This window comes from Cynocephalus volans, chromosome 11 (assembly GCF_027409185.1).
Source record: "Cynocephalus volans isolate mCynVol1 chromosome 11, mCynVol1.pri, whole genome shotgun sequence".
Taxonomy (NCBI): Eukaryota; Metazoa; Chordata; class Mammalia; order Dermoptera; family Cynocephalidae; genus Cynocephalus; species Cynocephalus volans.
The window spans coordinates 100093167-100116450 of record NC_084470.1 but is presented as its reverse complement, the minus strand read 5'-3'; the positions used below and the strand labels follow the sequence as shown (position 1 = coordinate 100116450).

Below are 23284 nucleotides of genomic sequence, written 5' to 3'. Positions count from 1 at the left end.
AATGTCAAGACATACGCTGGAAAGTATCTACTGAATTTAATAAAGAGGTTGTTCCTCACCAACATCAGCAATAGTTCTGGTGTTGTGTTAGTTGCACAAGCCCTAATACTACAGAACTCTTAAGAGTAAAGGAAAAAGGAAGGACACATATTGTGAATGTATAGTTGGCAATAATTTCAAGAAGTTAGCTCTAAAGCAGAAGGAAGAGAGAGAGAGTGGTAACTAGCAGCACAGAGTCATAGTTTTTTTTTTTTTCTTTTAAAATTACAGAGAAGACCTGCCAATCAGCCTGGTCCCTGATTTAAGGTTGGAAAAAGTTAGACTAGATATTTTCCTTCGTTTAGTTTCATAGGTACTGATATAGAAGTTAAAGCACTTTGAAAAGGCAAGCAAGTTCTTAACCTACTGACCTCTTGAATATAAAATCCAGTCATCACCTTTCAATGTATTTCAACAGCAATAAATTTATGAACCAAAAAAAGATCTGGGTTCACAACGATTTTTAACATTGTTTTCAAATCCCCTAAAGGAGCTATGAAACATGAAACTATACAGCTCTTTAACCTTTTATCTCCTCCTTACTTCGATTTGATTTAAATGAAAAGATTTAAAAATCCTCAGAAGCAAGTCAGAGAACTGTATGAAAGTAAAAAGGGACAAGGGAAAAGGATCTCTAATTAGTTTCTTGCAGAACATTTAAGACATGCACCAAGTAATAATCTAATACTTTAAGGTAAATAATACTTTCAAGTAATTTAAGGCCAATAGCTCAAACAATTACTACTTTTCTATTGCAAATGGGGGAGAGAGGTGAAAATGACTACAAGCGAAAGTGGTTTATGTACATCTAAGAAGTTATTTTAAATCAAAGTACACATGTACATATACACGTAATTTTTATGGTCATTCGGAAGCTCGTCATTTATCTAAAACCCTCACACCTACAAACTTTTGTTCTTCCAACTTATGCTTTCATCCGTTCTTCAATGACTTTTGGCAAAAGCAACTGAGCATGTGCACTGCAGCTGTTCTCTGTCATGTTTGGTTCACCAGACCCAAACTCCTTCCTGGAGTTTGAAAAATTTCACAATTTGTTTTTTGGTCATAATAAATAATAGGGATGTTTTTAATCAAAACATTCCTAAAACCAAAAGAGAAACCGAAATTCTTACAAGTTAAATTATGCTCATGGGTAGGTATACCAAAACCCAAATAAAGAAGTTATTACTTGTTATTCTAACCATTTCTAGTTCAGAGTCCATCTTCTACTAAAAAGTAGAACTTTCATTAAGGAAAAAGTATTCTTATGACCTTCATGGGCAGAAAATAATCTGGGCCACAGTTAAATTGTCAGACACAGAAAATGACTAACCAAATCCATAGATAAAAAGGCAATACTGACTTTCTAGTTTCAGTTCTCAAGGTGTGGTTTACTATATAAACATATACAACTTTCTCTTAATTTTCCACTTTATTATTTTATTTTTTTTGGTGGCTGGCCGTTAACAGGGATTGAACCCTGGACCTTGGTGTTATCAGCACCATGCTCTGAGCTAAGTGGCCAGTTCCTTAATTTTCAATGATGGTAGTTCTAGCTTCACTTGTGAACAAATGGTAAATCAGACATAAATTGTTATATAGCTACAGGGTAAAACTCTTAAAAAAGAGAAAACATTTTAATAAAGTTCATAATTGAGTTTGTAAAATGTTAGCCTATTTCAGAATATAAGAAGCTTTCGTCTTACCTACTACAAACATGATCTATAAGCAGAGACACAGAATCTAGATTATTATCAAGTTTGGTATTGTGATACAGGCACCGATCCCTTTGTAGTTCCACCGCCTGCCGCAGGAGAGTCTGTAAACGCCGTGGGGGAAGCATCACTGATGGTGGTAAATAGGCTTCAAAAGAAAATATTTTAAAAAGAGAGAAATAAAAATAATAAATTGTAAACTTTTATTTAAGACATTTGCTCATCTTCTGCTGTACTTGTCCCTACCTCAATAATATCATGTCCCTTAAATAAAGAAGTTGTGGGTGATATAAAGTGAGCTTTATGAATATTTGTCAACACCTATAGCCTATGCTGCCACTGCAAGGGGATACATTTGGGTAGAAGGGCTTCACTTTGTATGTGCATTTTCTGAACAAAAACAAAAACCCCAACAAGAACAAAAAACAAGAAGAAGAAAAAGAAGATGACAGTGAAAAAAAAAGAAATCTAACAATTATTATGTACTAGAGGAAGAGCAGGTATAAGAAAAATCTCCACTTAACAAAGAGCAAGCCAAACTGCTGGAACAGATCAAAATCCAGTTCCCATCAAATTGCTCCTAACGCTGAGGATACTGTGGAAATTCAGGGAACTGTCGGTGTTTTAATATTGATACCAACCTATTCCAATCCTTCAATGACTTATACCTCCCCAAACACATGGTTTTCTAATTCTTAGGATCTCCACTCCCATCCCAGCATGAAAACTATAGAATATGACTTAACCAGAGAGGGGAAGGTCTTTTGCAGAAAGATTTGGCAAAAATAAAGTCCCCAGTACAATTTGGAGGTTATACAACATATTTGGGGGAGAGTAAAACAATTTACCTAAAGAAATCTGGGCCTTACAATTGAAATTAACAAAAACACTTGTGGCACAAAGTTGTGGTTTACATATTTTTCCTCTAACCACAGCACTTCTACCCCAGATAAAATCTTAAGAGGAGCATCACTACATAATACAAATGAAAGGAGAACTGCTCTGGGACCAGTACCCTCTCACTGACTCCTGAGGTTAGCTTTTTAGATTCCATGGCACGTCTGAAAGTCTTTTGTTTAAAAGTCCTCTTAATGAATCCCCCTCTTCTCCTATTACCCCTCAATGACAAGATGTCTAGATATAAGTATTTCTAATTGATCCATAATATCTATTTCTAATGCAAAACACAGAAATATCAAAAATTAAGACTCTCACTCTGAAGTTTGTCCAACAGTTTGGATCGGGAAGCTGTCCCTTTGCCTTCCCATTCTGCTTTTGCACGTAGGTCTTCTGCATGGCTACACATCAGATACCTAAAAATACAACCGAGAAAGCAACAATTATCAAACCCTTTTCTCTGGAATAAATATAATTGAAAAATATCGACAAAATTTTCACTATCCAGTTCTTAATAAAACATATCAAGAAGAAATTTCTATAGCAGACCCAATACATTAATACAACCTGGCACCTGCATACACTTACTAAAACACAGTATGACAGTAACAGCTAAATATGTTACCTATTAATAGAATATATATTATGTAATATATATTACATAGAATATATATTATGTATATATTGTATGTCAGGCTCTGTTCTAAGCATTCATCATATATTATATTTAATGTTCACAACAACCCTGTATGAAGCACAAGCATTATTATTATTCTGTTTTTGTAAATGAGGAAACCAAAGCACAGAAAGCTAAAGTAACTGGCCTAGCATTTGCCTAGTTAAGAGTCAAACAAGAAATATGAGTCCAGGCATTTTAGCTGCAGAACTTGCTCTTAACCACTGTGCTAACTTAACTGCTTCTCAGCAGTAAAACAAAACAGAACTAAACTGAAAACATCTTCAAAGATATTTATCCTAAGTTAATTAAATAAAAACAATATAGCTTCAAGAGTTTATCATAAACATCACTCAAGAAACGGTACAATTGGATAATCATCCTTGTGTCATCCTGTGAGAGGTACTGAGATGCCAGAGCACAAAATTTGGGAACTGTTTTATTACTCACTATATGTACAGAAGGTGGCATAAATGTTAAATCTCACGGAGTCTGGAGAATACATATGGGCCCCCTGCTGGGAGTGTGACCCTGACCTGGTTCTGGCTCTTCTCAGAAGAACGGGCTTTGAAAGTAAAAGAAGTGAAGGCATTATTTAAACACGGAGATGAGACATGGCAAGTAACTCTCCTGCTATTTTGTCTGGTACTCTGCTAGACAAATCTGTTCTTCTCACTTGTAAAAGGGATAATAAATAGCACAATGAGGATAAAGTATATCAAGTACTTGGTCTACTACCTGCTATCCATGTACGCTCAATACATGGTAACACAAGTATCACAAAACTCTCAGTTAACATGAGTATCACCCCCGCCTTTTTCTAACTACATAAAGCATATTTCATTTAGAGTCTGAATAATTGAACAGCCTCTTACTCAACAGCAGAACTACTTGTTTTCTTGCTATTTAGAACATAAATAGTGCCTTAGCTGAAGAGAACTTACTTTCTAAAAAAAAAATAGTATAAGTAATTATACTCAAAATACCCTTTAGGAAAGAAATTGTTGGATACTGTGAAATTTTTGTTTCTAAACTAACTTTTTGGGAAAACTGACATTTTTTGCTTAATTTTGCAACAGTGACCTACGACTGCTTCTATGGTCTACTGAAAATATATATTAAGCCTTAAGGTTTTAAATGAATGTCTCTTTATGAAAAGTCACATGGTATAACTAAAAGGACACTGGACTGAAAGGAAGAAACTCTGGGTTCTGATCCCAGCTCCATATCTTGTCACTGCTGAGCCATTTCCTTATCTGAAAAAGTCAGGGGATAAACTTGATGCTGCAGTTCACCTTGGAATAAAAACTACATGATTAAATTATATGTTCTGCTACAACCACTGGAAAAAATCTCATCATGTAACTGATATTTAGGTAAAAAAGAAGTCAAGTGACCTTATGAAAAAAGTAATCAGAATGAGGTAATTTGTCAGCCACAATAATCAAAATACCCAGCAGAATTTACTATTTCAAGATGTGGCAGTGTAAAGACCAATGACTTAGGAATCAGTCAAACCAGGCTTTGTGTCTTGGCTCTCTGATTTTCTGGCTTTGTTTCAGGCTAGTTACTTAATATCTTTGAGGCTCAGTTTCCTTATCTGCAAAATGAACCCTATATACCTCATTGGGCCCATTCTTTTGTCCATCATTTTCTATTTGAAAACTCATTATGTTTCAGATATTATTCTAGATGCTGGGGCCATGTTATATAGTAAAAATATGCTATAAAGAAAAAATAAAAAAAGTGATGTTACAGAGAATGCCCTGTGGGTAGTCTCAGGAAAGGACATTTGGGCTGGGACCTAAGCAACTAGTAGCCAGCCATGGAAAGACTGGGGGAAGTACACTTAAGACACAGGGGACAGACAGTGCAAATGCCTGAAGGCTTAGAAAGTTAAGGAGCAGAAAGAACACTCGTGTCACTGAAGAGTAATGAAAAAAAGAAAAAGATGGCAGGATAGGATCAGGGATTTTCTGGGCTTGAACAGAGATTTTGGGTTTCAAGTGTGCCGGAAAGCCAGTGGAAGGCAGGTTTTAAGCAAGGGAGTGAAATGACTTAACGTATGGAGTTATTTATGTGTTTTTCTGGCTACATGTGAAGCATGCATTAATAAAGGAATAAGAGTGAAGGCAATGCAACTAGGTGGAAGCTACTACAATTTTCCAGGAGAGGTGTCTACAGCTTAACAGGATAGAATGTGTGGAAATGAAGGAAAACGGACAAATTTGGGATGCTCTGGAGTTGGACCATACATGTCATAGCTAAAAGATGAGGAATAAACAACGAGGCTTAAGTTTTTAGTGGGAGCGACTGGGTAGAAGGTCTTGCCATTTATTAGAGGTGGCACAGATCTACAGGGGGGTAAGAGTAGGTGGAGGTACAACTGGAATCAAGAATTTTGTTTTGAACATATAACTTTGAGACATCTATTAGACACCAATCTTCCAAATGGAGATTGTCAAGTAGGCTAGTAGATATAAACACTGGGAGTTCATATGAAGGGATAAATTTAAGAGCCGTCAGCCTATACATAGTATATGAAGGCATGCTACAGAATGAGATTACCTAGTATATAGAGAACAGAAGGGGAGATCAAGCCTTTGGGTACTCTAATATTGAAGGATTGATGTGAGAATAAAATGAGACTGTGTATGTGAAATGCTTAGGAAGGACCTGGTACATGACGAATATTCATTTTAAAAAGTTTGTATGCACCAATACTGGAAACTTCATTGCTTACTGTGATCCACGCCACAGGTTTTTATAGAAGATTTTGAAATAACATTTCACGGGCAATACATATTTCTTCTCTCTTTCACCCACTTAAATATCTCTCTATCCTAATTTAGATAGCTTCCTAGGATGACAAAAATAGTTTGTATACTTTTTTTTGTCTGATTCACAGAAGTTAATTTACTCAGACAAATATTATCTAAGAATTTAGCAATATTCAGGTATTTTTATCTTGGAAAAATGTTAAAGAAATATAACTATGGCCAGTGATAACCTTTGTAAAAATAATAGCTCCTTCATCAACCTGGAGTCTAAGAACTCAGCTTCCATTGGGGCTGGCCCGTGGCTCACTTGGGAGAGTGTGGTGCTGATAAGAACTCTGCTTCCTTACCCACTAAGAACATGAATGCGCTCTGTATTGTATTTCAGTGGAGTCAATTCACAGCGTAGAACTTGAAGTGCCTCCAGGACCTTGCCATCCTCCAGGTATTCCAGGTACTTCTGCTGCAGCAGCAAAAACTTCATCCTCTGACATGACAGAAAGCAGCAGTCAGGGGAAAAAAGTTGATGGAAGTTTCAGAAAATGTTTGTGCCTAAACAGAACAGTAGAAACCATTCTACTATGCCCTTTGAAAATAGCTTTTTATAAAGTTTCAAGATGACTCAAAATATTTTGGTTTAATAAAAGTCATAAAAGAACATGACTTTGCTCAATTCCACATCTTAATAAAACTCTGCTTTGAACAAATAACTTCAAATCAGACAAGATCATTAGTGACCAAGGCATCAACATAGGAAAATATGAATTCTGCTCTCAAAACATTCAGCTAGGATTTTATTTCTTGTATGAAAATCTAGAACTATTCCAAGTATTCTAAATTGCTTTTTAAAAAGTCTGACTTTTATAATAGGACATTGGGGGGTTTTATGTAACAAGTTTTGAAAAGATTGGAGAAAAACCAGTTAATGGAGGAATTATTTAATTATTATTTATTAAATGGAGGAATTATTATTTTCACAATGTGAAATTGTGAAAGAGAGACTAAGTAGACCAGAAAGCAGAACTAGAGATACTTAGAAGTCAAAAAGTGTCACATTTTGGTTTATCAAAAGCAAGAAGAGCTGTCCAACAAATGGACTAGAGGTTGGTGTACAAAGTATTGAATTTCTTGTGACTAAAGTAGACAAACATAAGCTGATGGACTTGCTCTCCTGTAGGAGGCTATAAAAGGATGCCTACATTAGAAGGTTGAACTTAAAGGTCTTTGAAAAGAGTCAATATTTATGTGTGTATTTATAACAATCTGATCACTGATGCATTTAACTGTGAGGCACAATTATCAGCTCTTTTACTCCAAAAGGATAAACCATTTCCAGCTTATTATAAAGCAGTTTCACATTTAGTTTTTTTCTGAAATGTGTTTGGCTTTAACACTTTTTAAATATTTCATAACCCTATCATTCTACTTTTAACTTGAAAGTGATCATCACAATCATAGTAGCTTTTCACTGAAGAAAAGAGATGTTTATGAAAATCATGTTTGTAATTTCTTTTAAACCTTGAACCTAATTAAGGAATGCTGCACGGATGGACCTTTTCATCACATTTGCTACTTGTGGCACTTGAGGAAGCCAACTGAACTAGGTAGAAAGGTCAGGAGGTGGAAATGTTAGTTATACTTGCTGACTCCAATGAATACTGTGGTAAAGATCTCAAGCGCACTTAAAATAAAAACCTAAATTATAACTTTTTCTTCTTGAGTAAGATGCTGACTTTTAAAATCATTAAAAAATATACTGTTGGGCCGGCGCTGTGGCTCACTCGGGAGAGTGTGGCGCTGGTAGCGCTGGGGCCGCGGGTTCGGATCCTATATGGGGATGGCCAGTGCGCTCACTGGCTGAGCGTGGTGCAGACGATCCCCTTACCAGTCAAAAAAAAAAAAAAAAAAAAAATACCGTTGTCACAAAATGGTGTGGCGAAATGACCATTTATTTACATAATTAAGAGTACAAGATTTTCTATCAAGGAGTATTTACAAGAGAGGCTTAGAAGTTGGTAAGAGCTGGTGTGTTATAACACCAAGGTCAAGAGTTTAGATCTCTTTACTGGCCAGCCACCAAAAACAAAAAAAAAATGAAGAGAGGCATAAACTACAAACTTATAAAAATGGTTTTAGAGAAAGTAATCAAAAATAAACTCTCTCGGGGCCAGCCCACGGCTTACGTGGGAGAGTGTGGTGCTGGTAACACCAAGGCCATGGGTTCAGATCCCTATATAGGGATGGCTGGTTAGCTCATTTGGGAGAGTGTGGTGCTGACGACACCAAGTCAAGGGTTAAGATCCCGTGACCGGTCATCTTTAAAAATAAATAAATAAACTCTCTCGAATAAGTCAGTCATACATTTAAATACATCCTTTGTAAGACACATTGCTTATGTCTGATAATAATATAATCTTAAATCTATAGCTAAAGAACAGAAAAAATTTTAAAGTGAGACAAGCTCCTATAACTCTAGGAAAATTACACTTACCAAATTTTACACATATAGTGAATATTTCAGAAATAAGAGTAATTACCAAGATGCCCTGAAAAGCTATGTATAACAGTACTGGTAGCCTGAAGGACCTTTTATATGTCAAATAAAAAATATCAAGAGTTCATCAGGTGACAAAAACCAAAAACTAAACAAAATAAAAAACCTAAAAATCAAAAGATTTGATGTTTGAAGTTATTCTGGATGTTCTCACCATTTTAGTTTCTGGTTAAAAAAATTCAACTCTTTAGGAAATGAAGAGCTCATATACATCCACCTATCAATATGCTGCTAAAAGTTTCATTCCATTTAGTATATTTTTCATTGAGACCTGAGAAATCATATTTAGTTGCAGAGTTTTTTCATTCAAATGGCACATGGAACTGGCTAGCATGTGACTTAATGTCTTCATTAAATTTTCTTAGCAATTAGGAATTTAGGGACTTTTTAAAATTCAGGGCAAATCTTTTATTTATTATTTTTTGGTATCAATCATTAGGTCCTATGCCGCCCCTCCCCCATTCCAATGTGTGTAGGGTCAGTGCCCCAAGTGCTATTTCCCCCTTATTTTCCCACCAAGAACTTGATAGAACAAATTATTTGCTTTCTGTGGAGCAGAGGTGGGGCAGGACAGAAGAGGAAGGCAGACTAAAACTTTGAGAGAGGCCAATATAAACACATACTTTTGAATATACAGCGAATGCTATGAAAGCAGTGCAAGAACATTTCTCTATGAGTCATTTTATCCAGATTAAGACAAAGAATATCCTCAAACATATCAAATCCTGGTATTGGGCATGCCAAATAACACGCTGATGGCCAAGCACAGCTAGAGATCTGGGTGAGAGAAAATGTTCATTCTCCTAACATCAGTTCAACTCTAGTATTTGACACATGTGATGATAAGGATGGGAAATAAAACTGTATTTTACCTCCTCAAATTTAAATCACAGATGTAAATATAATTAAGAAAATAAAGACCTTTTAATGCACAAATAACGTTATTTATTGAAAGTTTTAAAAATCAGGCAAAATTGAAGCTTGCTGAGATCGGGACAGGGCTCTATTAACATTTGTTTTTTAAAAAACATCATAAGCTTCTTATATAAAGAAAGAAAGAGGGTGAGAAAATAAACTCTCCTTTCTATCTTTCCCCAACTCCCAATTAGACCCCTAAAGGATTATTTCTGGTCTCTGTTGATTTTTCAGCATCTTTGAGCCCAACAGTATTTTCTTTTTTATAATAAAAACTTGAACTTGATAAGTGACTAAGGTAGCCTGAACAAATAGTTTCACATTGCAAATTCTGCTGTTGCCTGTCTACCCCACTCAATATTTGGACTGCTTTATCCTTTCCTCACATATTATTAATGAAACTCAACATGAAAGAAAAACTCAGAAGTTATGATACACAGAAAGTCTGGTTCCTACTTAACTTAGTAGTGGCTATGACTAATTCTGGAATAAGGTTATAAACAAGTTGTATCAATTAAATCATGACTCAGAGGAAAGGGGAAATGAATTATATTTAAACCATGGCCCTTAAAACTCCTCCTTATTTGACTTCAAAATATATTAGCTAATTTTTATATGACAAGTCAATATTTGAGCATTTTTGTTAAGCATATTTCTATTATATTAAAACATAATCAAACATTTTTAGACATATAAAAGTTTTCTTTTTAACTGGTCTCAAATACCCATCCAAATCCCCCAGACATAGCTAAGCATATTTGAACCCAAACTAAAAAAATGTTGATTCATGAGCTCAGCTTCCAGAAAACCCAGAGCAACTTCTGCTATTCCTACTATTATCTGACTGGAAACGATTTAACAATGGGGATGAGGGTGGGGGTGGAAGGAGTGGATTGGGTTAATAAAAACATTCAGATTTTAAAAATGAAGTAAAATTTTAGTCTAGACTAAGTCATCAAATGCGTCTGGGTGCACAATTAAAATAATTATATTTTTAAAAATCCAAATAGATGTATTCTAAGGTACATGACAAATTTAAGGTTACATTAGATTATCTTCTAAAGATGGGGTGGGAGAGAGTAGTAAATTTATTTATTTACTTATTTATTTTTTTGTCTTTTGTCTTTTTTGTGACCGGTAAGGGGATCGCAACCCTTGGCTTGGTGTCGCCCACACCGCGCTCAGCCAGTGAGTGCACCAGCCATCCCTATATAGGATCCGAACCTGCGGCCACGGCACTCCCAGCGCCCACTGCGCTCCCAGTGCCGCACTCTCCCGAGTGAGCCACGGGGTCAGCCCAGAGAGAGTAGTAAATTTAAACACAATTAGAAAGGTTAAGAGCAACTTCAAAAATGCTGAACTGAATCTTTAAAAGCAATTGATTCATCAATGCTTAAAGTAAGATAAAAGTTGGAACCCCTTTCTTTGTATAAATACCTAAACAGTTTGATGGCGTGAGGATCAGCCAGAGATTTAATCTTCATCTTTTATTAGATCCTAGAATGTTCTACAGACTGAACAGGCTGTAAAAAGAAAGGATTTCTCCTTATTATCTACAACTACCTTTCTTCAGTTTACATGTTGCTTCTAATGAAGGTTTCTAATGAGACAGTCACAATTTAAATCCAACACATAAGTCTCAAATTACTATAAACAAATAAAAAAATAGGAAGTGAGCCTATTAAATTTTTTACTACTAAATCAAAGTTATAATTTGGGTGAAGCTTAAAAAAGGAAAACAATCTCCAAGAAATCACACACACCTATTTTAAAATAGCCCACAGGCAAGTTCTTTACTGTCACCACGTAAGCAGTGCTAACTTGCCCAGTGGGAAAGGAACCCTAAAATTCTTATTTTGGCCATTTAATTGTCTTTTATTTTAGCTCATTCAGTCACAGCTAAAAATTTATGGAAAACTGCCCAATAAAAATATACTTAGGTTTTTTTAAAACCCCAAACACACTGATGAAAACTATAGTTACTGAAAAAGTAGTAACCTCTTTGAATATAGATGTTTAACTATTTTAATTTCTGTTTAAATTCTACTATGGAACTGATTATTCCATAAATTAATTTATTATCATCTGACTCAATAGTAGTTTAAAATTTTTAATATTTAAGTTTTTACTGGAAGAATAAAAATAATATACTAGATCATCAATTTAAATGAATCCCTATTTGTCTATATTTGTTTGTACCTTTAATTCACCTGAAGCCCATTGTCTAAGATTATATTATTGTATAGAATTATGTTAAGAATTTGAGAACTCTTTTGCAATAAGATTTCCAAAAAAAGGGAAAGAGAAAAAAAGAAACTAAGTCTCTATTAAGTTTATAGACAAAGGCAGAAAAGATTAATGTTTGATCTAATTTAAAAAAAATCAAAATGTAACAGTCATTTACTAATATTTAACAAATAGCTGGTTTTCCTACTTCACTTCCTATTCCCCTCTTTCCCTCCCCCATCGGGCAGGAAACTGCTTTTGACAACAAATGAATCAGCTAGAAGTTAAAAAGCCGGCAGCCACCAGCTAGCAGCTGATTCTTCATGGTTTCCAACAATCAGCACTTAGAAAAAACTTATCCCCTCCTCTCCCTCACCAACTGAAGAATTAAAGCCCATTAGTATAAAAGATTCATTCAGATTTATGGAAGTGGCTAACAGGTTAAACTACTAAACTGATCTTGTCAAAGAAATAAAGCCTGTAAGCAGGTCCTAATGGTCAAATCTGCATACAAACCCTCTGCCAGAGTGATACTAGTATACAAACTCTGACACTGTCAATTCACACAACTGGAATGCAAGAATGGAAAATGGTGAGCACACCATCACAGTTAGTTCAAATTTACTATAATTCCCAAAGATTAATTAAAAAAAAAGAGTAATTAAATATCAGCTTCTTAAGGCTATATGGATATACACACACTCAAACACATTTTCTCTTTAACCAGTACACTCAGTATTTTCAGTAATATAAAATAGCACTGAAAGCATGAAGATCTTTCAAGATAACTTTTGTAAACCTTAATTTATAAACTAGGTTCAAATGACATTTACTATGTACAACTTTAAAAATATAAAACTCAATTTAAAACATAAACACTCATCCTAGTCTACAAATTTAATTATATGAAATTTAACTACATACTTTTAGGTCTTATCTTTTATAAGAGGCAGAAGCCTAAAGTTATCAATAACCTACTAAAATAAGCATAAATGTGAAACTAAGAACAAAAGTGTATTTACCACAATTATTCCCAACAACGTTTGAGAGATTTCAAGTGCGCCTCTTACCACAATAGCATGAGGAGAATGCACTAAAGGCTTTAGTTCATTCAGGTCATTTTCTGCCTGTAAAAATTGATATAAAAGAAAAACAGAAATGTCACAAAATGCACATCAAATATATAATCTTAGCAGCAGTCACACAGCTCTATATGCCCTACTTTACCTTATCCCAGTCTCCTTCCATGACATGATTTCGGAATTTGGTAGCAGAAGGATGTTCTAAACGACATCCTGACTCTTGCATGAGGAGATCAACAGTCTGGCTGCAGGAGAGATACAGTGTAAAAAAGACCTGGCCAATTTTAGGGTTTTACTCTTCCAAATAAACTAATGTCTATGAAAACAGTTGCAAAGTTTTTAAGCTAACCTCATGATATAGGGAAAAAAAAAAGGCTTTAATGTGCTTTGTTAAACTTGATTTAAAACTGCCACCTACCCTTATTCCTAGTCAAGTTTAAAACCTTTCTTGAAACCAGAAATTTCTTCCTACTTTCTCATTTAATACCTCAGAAGTTTAATGAAGTATAAACTTTACAAAAATGTGTTATCAACTGGTCAAATAAATGAAAAACCAGGCAGGATCTACATACTACCCATGGTGCTACATTTTGAAGATAAAAATTGTCAGCTCCATACAAGGTGACAGATGACTTGTGTTAGGTAAGAGCCTTACATCTTGATACTACATTCGCACAGAAATTCTACTAGGTCAATCTTTAAAATTGAAATAAATCCAGCATCAAAAATCATTCTCTTTCTCTCTGTACTAAAAATAGCAAATTTACTATGGTGTAGGTTCCAAACAGTCACGAGTTATTTCCTCCTGCTGCTGTCAGCTTGCTTCTTGTCTCTGTAAAATGTTCTGTTAGCATTTACAAAATCTGTTTTCATGTTAATCCTTCTCCTTAGGGAATAAAGTGAAATCTTACTACAATATATTTCCCTTTAAGAGCTTAAAAGAGTCATCAAATGTCGTTTTTCCATAAGATATTCTGATATCCAAGAACCTTTATTTTTCAGTTTTATTGACTGTGTATGTTTTCAATGCTTTCTTATTCAGCTTTACTTATTTTTCAGTTAAACTATGCAATGATCTGCCTGAGAATCAAAATACTCATGTCACTTTTAAAATGTGCCGTCCTTTTACCCACTTCCCGACAAATCCATGAATCCAAAACCACACGGTGGCCAGCCTGAGTTTATTTTAATTTACCCTCTGAGGCTAGGAAACTGACTGTTGCATGTATTTTCCCCTCACCTCATTCTGGTTCTGCCTGTCGCACCTCTTCCATCCTCCATCCGGCTTCAGGGCACTCCCACCAATCCTACCTTCCACCCCTTTAGTTTTTCTTTGTGTGTGTACAAAAGGGTGTTTTGGGGCCAAGGTCAGTGTCTACCTTCACCCTATGTTAGGCACACAAGGCCACTCTACTGTATTTTAAAACAAATGATTTCCCAGATCAGATATACCGCTTCCAGAGGCAATCATCTTGTTGGTATTAAACTGGGATTTCAGACTAGTGCTAGGCCTCTTGTACACATAAAGGCCTTTAAATGACATCAACACGGTACCCTACTTCATTATTCCCATCAGATTTATTCAAAAACCTCTTTCCAAATTGTCCTAGCCCCCCAGTTCTCCTAAACACTTGTAGGTGATTGTCGTTCCTGACTGGTAGTTTGCCTGGGTTGTTGTCTGTCACGGGTGGGGGTGGGGAGGTGTCCCACAAGATGCCTCTAAGGTGTGCTTGAAAAACAAATCTTCCAAGGTTCATTATTTCCACCAGCTCCAATCCACCCCTCCCCCGTCATATACAGAGACACACTCCCGCATCTGTCTTTACCGACAATGAAGCTCTGGAGGTGTGTGGAGAGGAGCGTTCTCTTGGTGTCTACTCCCCCGCCCCAACCCCGCGGCCCTCTGTCCTGTCTCACCATCCGTCAGATTGACGGATTCTCCTACGTCCCTCCGGGTCCGCTGCCCTCGCGGCCGGCCTGGGCCTCGCGTGCCCAGCAGCAAGTCCCCCCGGCCGAGCTCTGCCAGCCGCCGTCCCTCGGTCCGTCCACCGCCCGCTGCCGGTGAGGGACACTTACTTGAGACCTAAGCCATTCAGGTGCTGTCCGATCAGCCTAATGACGTCCTCATCGGACTGGGAGAGCCGCTTCTTCTTCTTGAGACTGCTGCCCAGCTCCGGGGTGGCCAGGCAGGCGGCGGCGGCGGTGGCGGAGGCCGCGGCGGCCGCCCCGCCGGGAACCCCGTTATTGACGTTCGGGCTGCTGCTATTGTTGCTGGCGGTGGAGGGGGCGGACGGCAGCAGCCCGTTGGCGTGGGCCAGGTCCCCCGCGGACGTCGACGACGAGGGCGACGACTCCCCGTTCTGGGCCGCCAGGCAGGCGAGCTCCGGGGTCTGCCCCTGGCCGCCGCCACCTCCTCCTCCTCCTGCCCCGTTGGCCTGCATGGCGCTGCCGCTGACCGGGCTGTGGCCGCTGCCTCGGGGGGCGACAGCGGCGGCGGGAGGGGCGGCAGCCGGGGCGAGTCCCACCACCACCACCACGGAGGAGGAGGAGGACGACGCAGGGGAGAGGCCTGCTCTGCCGGCCGAAGCCCCGGGCTCTCCTGCTCCCTCCGCCGCCGAGGCTCGGGGTTTCTTCCGCGGGGGCGGGGAGGCTCCGCCGGTGTCCGAGTCGGAGGAGGAGGAAGCGGAGGCCAGAGTTTCCTCGCCGAGAGAGGCCGTGGTGGGAGGCCGGCGGGGCGAGGCGGGGGCGGGAGGCGAGGGCCGGGGCGGCGGGGCGGGGGTCGGGGCGGGAGGGGCGCGAGGAGGAGGAGGGGGAGAAGGAGGATCCGGGCCCTTTCCCCCCCCCCTCCCGGAGGCAGCTCGGGCGCGGGGCCCGGGGGTCGCCGGGGTCGCCGGGGCGCGGGCCGCCGCTGGGCTGAGCCGCGGCGGGGGCAGCTGCCGCTGTGTCCTCGGGCCGCGCCGCGCCGCTCCCCGGTGTGTTGATCCTTCCCCAGCTGCTGCCTAATGGAGTCCAGGCGCTGGCGTCACAGGAAATGCCTATACTGCCCTCCTCACTCACTTCCGGCGGCAGGTATGGAGCCCGCGGGGGCTGCCACCCGCGCCGGCGCCGCCGGTCCGCTCGGGCCCCTGCTCGGGGCGCGCTCGGCCGCCGCAGGTCCGCAGCCGCCCTCGGGCCGCGCGTGTACGGGCGGCGGGGTTGCGTTCGTGCGCGTGCGCCGAGGTGACCTGCAAGTGTAGGAGGTGCGGAGGGACTGCAGGTTCTGTCGCGGGTTGAAGGTAGGGGTCGAGCAGGTGGCGGGGTTTCGTAGCGAGGTCTTCCAGGCACTGGGTCGTGGTGAGCCCCTGTCGACTCGCTTAATGGCAGCCAGGACTGAAACCAGGAATAACGGCCTCCTCGTTTTAGGGTGGAAAAACTTGAATTTCTGCAGTCAGGATCCACCACACGATTGCTGTGCCCGTGGCCATCTCAGGAAGTTCGAGATGATGAGCAGATGACACTCTGTCCTCCGCCCTGGGAAGGTGAAATATTCTATAGGAGCATATCTGATGGGGACCAGAAGTCACAAGAAGGCTGTGTGTGTGTAGACGAGGGGAGGGACTTTCCTGATGGGGCTGCACTCTTTCTTGGTACTTGCCCAGTACCTCCTTCTGCCGCCCAGCTGCTTTTTGAGTTGCTTTCAAAATACGCAGTTGCCTCCAAAATATGCATCCTAGGAGGCTCCAGTTTCACATCCAGGTTTGAAGTTTTTACGTGACATGTGAGGCTCCTTCGTCACTGTGACATACCAATTTATGTGGATGTAGAAATGCAGCAAAAAAGAACTGGGCTGAATCTTAATCATTGGCTAATGTTCTGCATTACCCCTAAACAATTATTTACATGTATGTGGTTGATAGCATATATATACCTGATATGCACAAACATTTTCTCAGAAATTTTAGAAATCTTTCTCAGAAGTGGTTTCCCTGTGGGAAGAGAAACATGTACTCATCTAATACATCTCTCTAAAATTTACAAATATTAATAACTCAAAGTAATTTGAGGCCTTTGGAGACAGTGTTCTTTAAATTTAGAAGTGTAATAAAAAATGATGCTGATGAAGAATTAGTAAAGAATCCTGAGCTTTATTGATCCTTAGACTGGAAGAAGGGAGAGGAAGACCAATAAAGGATCTTACAGAGATTTAGCTTTGTAGTTCTCATCAATGAAATATGCTTCCAGGTGGCAGCTGTAATTGCAAAGTGACTCATATACAATGTTTATACTCACCTGAGACAGACCTGAGTTCTAGCTTGAGTTCGTAGGGTACTGTTGCTGTATCCAGAAGAGCCAGAATTACTAGATAGTTAACACCTTCAGAGATCTTTGTGTATTAACTTTAGACAACCTTATTATTAAAAGTTGCTACTGTTTAGGCAAAATTTAATTTTTGAAAAATGGTTTATAATTTATTAGGCCCATAGCAACACTAAGGACACACTTCTGAATAAAGTCTATAGCTTTTATAAAGGAAACCATCAGTCACTTAATGGTAGTTACAGACAAGGCTCACACTTCATTAACAAAAGTAAAAGGATGAAAGGAAAAAGAAATCGGACTCCATTACTGTATAAAATCAATATGTATATCCCAGCTTTTCTACATTTTAGGTAACCAAGACTACTCTTATTAGAACTGTGAATTTATGAAGTCCACGTGCACACATTTTTCTGTATACTAAAGCACAGCTTGAGAACCTGATGTCTGAACTCTGGGTCTTTTAAGAGCCAGGTTTCAGGTCCACGTGCAGATGAATAATTCTGAAATACTACTCTACACTCTGAAATTTTCAGTAACATCATATTACCTGCAAGATGAAATCCCGATTCTGTCTTGCTCTCACAGATTGGTCTCAGTCTTTCTTTTTGGCTTTATCTCTTACTGCTCCCCTTGATGAACCTACGACTACTGTCTCCCAATGTGCTAGGCTCATTTCTTCTCAGTCTTTGACCACACCCTCCCATCTTTTCCTCCACTTGTCTTATTGCAGTCAGTCTTTCAAGTCTCAGCTCATTTTTTTTGTGTGTCTTTTTGTGACCGGTAAGGGGATTGCAATCCTTGGCGTGGTGTCACCTGCACCGCGCTCAGCCAGTGAGCGCACCGGCCATTCCTATATAGGATCCAAACCGGCGGTGGGAGCGCTGCACTCTCCCGAGTGCGCCACAGGGCCGGCCCCTCAGCTCATTTTGAATATCCTCAGGGGGAGACTTTCCTGACTTCCAGCCTCCTAATCCAAATTGTGACTATTGTTTATTAGGCCCCTCAGTTTTGAAGGCTGCTTGCTTGTAATGTAATTTGCTAAGATTCCCTTCTTCAAGTCATCAAAGAGGAATCTTTCTAGACCTCTGTTCCCTGATTTTCCTTTTCACCCTCCTCCTGGAAATAGGTAACATAATGGTCCACGTTGTCTTTTAGAAAAAAGAAATTTAAAAAAATTTTAAAATAAATTTAAATTTATTTCTGTACTGTTTTAACAGGTCTCTATGTGACCAACCCTGTGCTAGGTTCCAAATAAGAGGTAACTTCTTGTCCTAGAAATAGTCAAGCAAAGGCTTTCAGGTGTATCCACTGAGTCAGGAATGCTGTAGAAGCGATTACAGAGTAGGTAATTGAACTATTTGACCTCTAAGGCCGAGTTGTCTGTGAACTTTGTACATATAAGACTTCCAACTAATGTATAAATTCCTTGAGGGCAGAATCTGTGTATTGTTCATCTAAGCCAGTGTTTTTTCAGATTGTGGGTCATGACCCATTTGTGAGTCATGAAATCAATCTAGAGGGCCATAATTAGTATTTTTAAAACTGAAGTGGAAAAGTGTAAAACCATGGAAAATATCCAACTAAATAATCTATGGAGGAGTGATTATTATTTGTGAGACTTTTTGTTTCAATGACAGATACATGTCTATGATTTGCAAGGTAAAATATATTTCTTCTGTAGGTCTTTCTCGAAAAAAGTTCGAAAAACATTCATCTAAGCCAGTCCTGACTGACTAGAAGGCAACTCAAAAAATAGGTGTTGGATATGCAAATGACAAATCACTAGTACTATCCAAGGCAATGTCTTAACTATAAAAATTAAGCGCTACCAGATTTTAAAAAGCTGAGATAGTGTAGGTGTTTTTAATAAAACATAAAACCAAATTTTCACCAAGTCTTTGTAAAACTAGTAGGGATTATAGTTCTTCTGTCAAGATTTAAGTGTGGTAGATACTTAGCAACATTGATATTCAGTTTACTAAATTTCTGTTAAGGGGCTGTCCTGTGGCTCACTGATAACACCAAGGCCACGGGTTTGGATCCCTGTATAGGGATGGCCGGTTAGCTCACTTGGGAGAGCGTAGTGCTGACAACACCAAGTCAAGGGTTAAGATCCCCTTACCAGTCATCTTTTAAAATAAAATAAAATAAATAAATAAATAAATTTCTGTTAGGAAGAAGTAGTTTTCAAGATCTCAGATATCCCTGGGAAGAGATATATTTATATGTACATCTCTAGCTTCATTCCTAATTTTTCTTTGTTCAGGATTCTCAAACTGGCAAACTGGACTTGTTGGAGTCAGGTGGGCTTGGGAGAATTCAGGGGAGCACAGTTCTGAGAGTCAGGACACTTGATTAACTGATTGTCATCTAACTTTTCTGCCCTTTGGTCATATCTTTAAGTAGGGAAAATGATACTGGCCTACCTGCCTAATAGAGTTGATGTGTGGGTCAAATGAGATCATGAATATAACAAATATTTGGAAAAATACTATGTTAAAATATTTCAAAATGTAATGTAAATCCTCCATCATTAAAAGGGAGTTGAGGTAGCTAAATGCAAGGGTGTAACATAGTTTTATTATTACTGACATTTCCGAGCTGTGGACTCTGTAGTGACTTTCTTACCCCAGCTCTACCTGTGTAGCTCTAGGCAGACAACTCTGAATATTGTGCTTCATATTGGTCTTCCATGAGTGGGCTGAATGGCACAATCTGGCACTTTTACCGACTGTTGCATGCATGTCTCTCCAGTGCTTGCTTATTTTCCCCGGTCTACAAACATTCCATTCATGCCATGAACATTCAGTATACTCCTGTAAGCAGAGGTAGGTTTGGCATACCAGGTGGGCAAAGACTACTGCTTTGCCAGAGGAGCCTTTACAGTCAGAAGCAAACAGAAATGTTTGCCTTCCTCTCACCTGAAAAAAAACAGTCATTTTCTCAGTAGCCATCTCAAACTGTTCCTGAGACCCAGTTGGTGTAAATAACAGTGTCTCAGGAAATTTTGTGAAGGAAATGAACCACAGAAAGAAAATTGTTCTCTTCTCACCACCCAGCTGGCATAGATTGCTTGGAGTAGTTTGTACTTGCTGCACTGACTTTCTGGTGGGGTCACATTAAGAAAATACATGTAACACTAAGCTGTGGGTGCAGAGATATTCATGGAATCATTGTTTGTAAGAGCAAAGAGTACATTGTAATCACCATGTATTGATATAGACACAGTGCCAAGATATGTTAATAAGTGAAAAATGCATGTTACAAAACAGTGTGCATAATATGCTTCATTTTAGTAAATAAATGATTATATATATGCCTACATTTTTTTTTCTGGGAGGAAAGAAAAGCGTAAACAGTGGTTTATCTTTGGGTGGAGGACTAGGGTAATGAGGAAGGAGGTTCTTATTTTTTTCATTTTATACTTTTCCTCAGTGTTTGCATTTTCTAACTACATACAAGTATTTTTAAAAAGTCTCAACAGGGGAGTTCTGGTCAAGATGGTGGAATAGATGGTCCCCAGTGTCACTCTGTCTGACAAATCAACCAATTTACAAATATAAAAATGTAACATCAGCCAAGTTGGGGCCGCTGGAGTTCAGGGGAAGAGGAGGAGAGACCTATGGAGTTCATGAAGGGGGAGAAGCCACAATGAGAGAAAGAAAAAACTGCTCTGAGTATTCTGGCCCGCGGCCACTTTAAGGCTGGAGCTGCTGGGCACATGGAGCAGGAGCTGGCAGAAGCCGCAGCTGTGCCCTTCAGATGGAGTTACTTGGAGGCGGCAGGGGAGAAGAGGACCTTGGTGGTCCCCAGGACTGCAAGACCACTAATAGGGTTCCTGTGGACCCATGCAGGAGTAAGGAGCCATAACAGCTAAAAAAGGGGAGCCATTCAGAGGCCAGTGAGTCAATGCAAGGGACCAACACAGGGCCTGTCCCATGGGAAATGTTTGGAGCATGGGAGGAGGAGGAGACCAGCCCACTAGGAAAACACTGAGGCGGAGCATGGACAGCCGAGCAGCCCCCCAGTCAGCTCAGGACCACTCAGAGGAGACTGGTTGGGAATGCAGAATTGCATGGGATGCAGTTTGATGAAAAAACTCAGGCCCAGATCAGAGTTTCTACACAGCCCAGGTGTACCAAGTCTCTGGAGAGCTGGAAGTACCTATAAGGTCAACCATTAAACCCTGAGCTGTGCAAAAAGCCTTCCATTGGGAAACAGCAGCAAAGTGGCAATTTAGCTCAATCACACAGCTCAAGTACTGGGTCTCACAGGAAGTTCCCCTATGTTAGAAGTAAGCAAAGGACAAAAAATTAGTTCCGGCCCAGGAACACCACCAGTGCCTTGGGGCCCACCAGGGGACATGAGGCATGGAGTCGGGGACAGGACCCCCTGCCCACAACGAGGCACACCATGCCAGTGCCTCAGGGCCCACCTGGGGACCTTAGGAATGGAGAAGGGGACTGGACCCTCCTCCCACAACCAGGCACACTGCGCCAGCGCCTCAGGGCATGCCTGGGGATCTGAGGCATGGATCCGGGGACCAGACACTCCTCACAACCAGGCACACTGTCAGCACTAAGGAGCATGCCAAAAACATCACCTCCGTGTGGGTGGCCCACCACAGCCATCACAATAACCATCACTGTTACGAAAACCGTTAGACACTAAACCACCACGCAGATGGTCTGCCAGCCACTGGAGTGCATTGACACAAGGAGAGTCACCAGCAGAGATAAAGAAAAGAGGATGTCTCCAGAAATCCCATTTCAGACTGACAGAAGAAGCATCTGCTCTACAATAATATTGGGGGACCTGATCACACCTCTCAGCATTGGACAGATCATCTAGGCAACAAATCAACAGAGTAACCATGAGTCTTTCAGGAGAGAAGAAATCTAGGGTAATTAGAGGGGGGAGGGAGGGGGGATTGGAGAGATTGGGCAAGGGGCATAAAGAGTAAGTATGGTTTGTAACAATATATATGCTAGTAATATTGATTTTATCAACATATCTCAATGTTGAACCCCCAAAATATGTATAATCAATATTGATTCAATAAAATTTTTTTTAAAAAAAGTGTCAACAGGGGTTTGGATTGTGAGATTATAGATAATTTTGCTTTTTTTTTTTGGTATTAATATTATGCTTTTATAGCACTCAGATTTTTAAAAGAATACTCAAAAACCATTAAACTATTTATGAGAGCTTAAATCATAATAAAAGCATGTTAGTTAAAGCAATGTTATGCATATTTCATTGACATTAAGCATATTTGTTTTTTAAAGTCTCCTTTTTATTATCTGTACCTCCTGTACCCTCTGACTGCTGTCTCTGCACATGCACATCCCCATCTCTCATTTGGTTAAATTCACCTGAGGAAAAAAGGGCAAAAAGCTCCAGCCTTAAAGTGGCATTCCTATTTATTGACTTTGAAAAGTAGATAAATGATTAATAGCCCTGGGAGTCCCTGCATAGACTAGACAACAGGCCCTCTGGGCAGTCTTCCTTATTCTCAGTTTCAAATGTGCTGTTCATCCCTCTGGCATTATGACGATCATAAATAATAATCAACAGTAAAACACAGTTATTACTGTGAACAACAAACAAATTCTAATTATTCTGAGAAAATGTTTTCTGACTATGTATGCACAGCCCATAAAGAGGTAATAAACCATTGACTAGACATTTAAAACTGAAAAATTTAAAAGACTGTCGTAGGTTACTCATAGAATTTAAAAAATTGTTGAAGGGATCTCTAGACTTCTTCAGTTAATTATTTTTATTTTTAAAATGGTGCTCTTTACTAAATAATACTAAATATATGGACTAATGTGCCTAAATTTAAAAAAAGTTTGTTGAATGAGAGGCCATGAATACCAGTCATTAACAACAAAAGAGCAAAACAGTAGCTCTTAGCTTGTTGTGGCTAGTGTAACTAACTCAGGTGTTTTAGAGACTTGTTGGTTCCCTCAATGCTAGGAGGGTTTGCATTTTCACACATACATATTTCTTTTTTTTTTTTCCTGCACCAAAGAATGACTTTATAGAGCAAAAGTTGCAACTGACAATTTATGAGCCACATTTAGACCATACATTTTAGT

At 39.5% G+C, this 23284-nt stretch overlaps 1 protein-coding gene across 3 annotated transcripts in view; it reads right to left on the bottom strand.

The window, feature by feature from the left end:
• WDR26 (WD repeat domain 26) overlaps nt 1-15865 on the bottom strand; it is a 41539-nt gene extending 25674 nt beyond the window's left edge. The window contains exons 1-6 of one of the 3 annotated variants that reach the window (XM_063115448.1): nt 14958-15865; nt 13027-13126; nt 12822-12926; nt 6455-6591; nt 2970-3067; nt 1746-1902 (exon numbers count right to left, since the gene is read on the bottom strand). In XM_063115448.1, the coding sequence (XP_062971518.1) occupies nt 1746-1902; nt 2970-3067; nt 6455-6591; nt 12822-12926; nt 13027-13126; nt 14958-15322 (962 nt within the window). In that variant the 5' untranslated portion in view covers nt 15323-15865. The remainder of the gene's footprint in view (nt 1-1745; nt 1903-2969; nt 3068-6454; nt 6592-12821; nt 12927-13026; nt 13127-14957) is intronic. The other 2 variants (XM_063115450.1, XM_063115449.1) reach the window with 2 other exon arrangements.
• Nucleotides 15866-23284: the final 7419 nt, after the last annotated feature.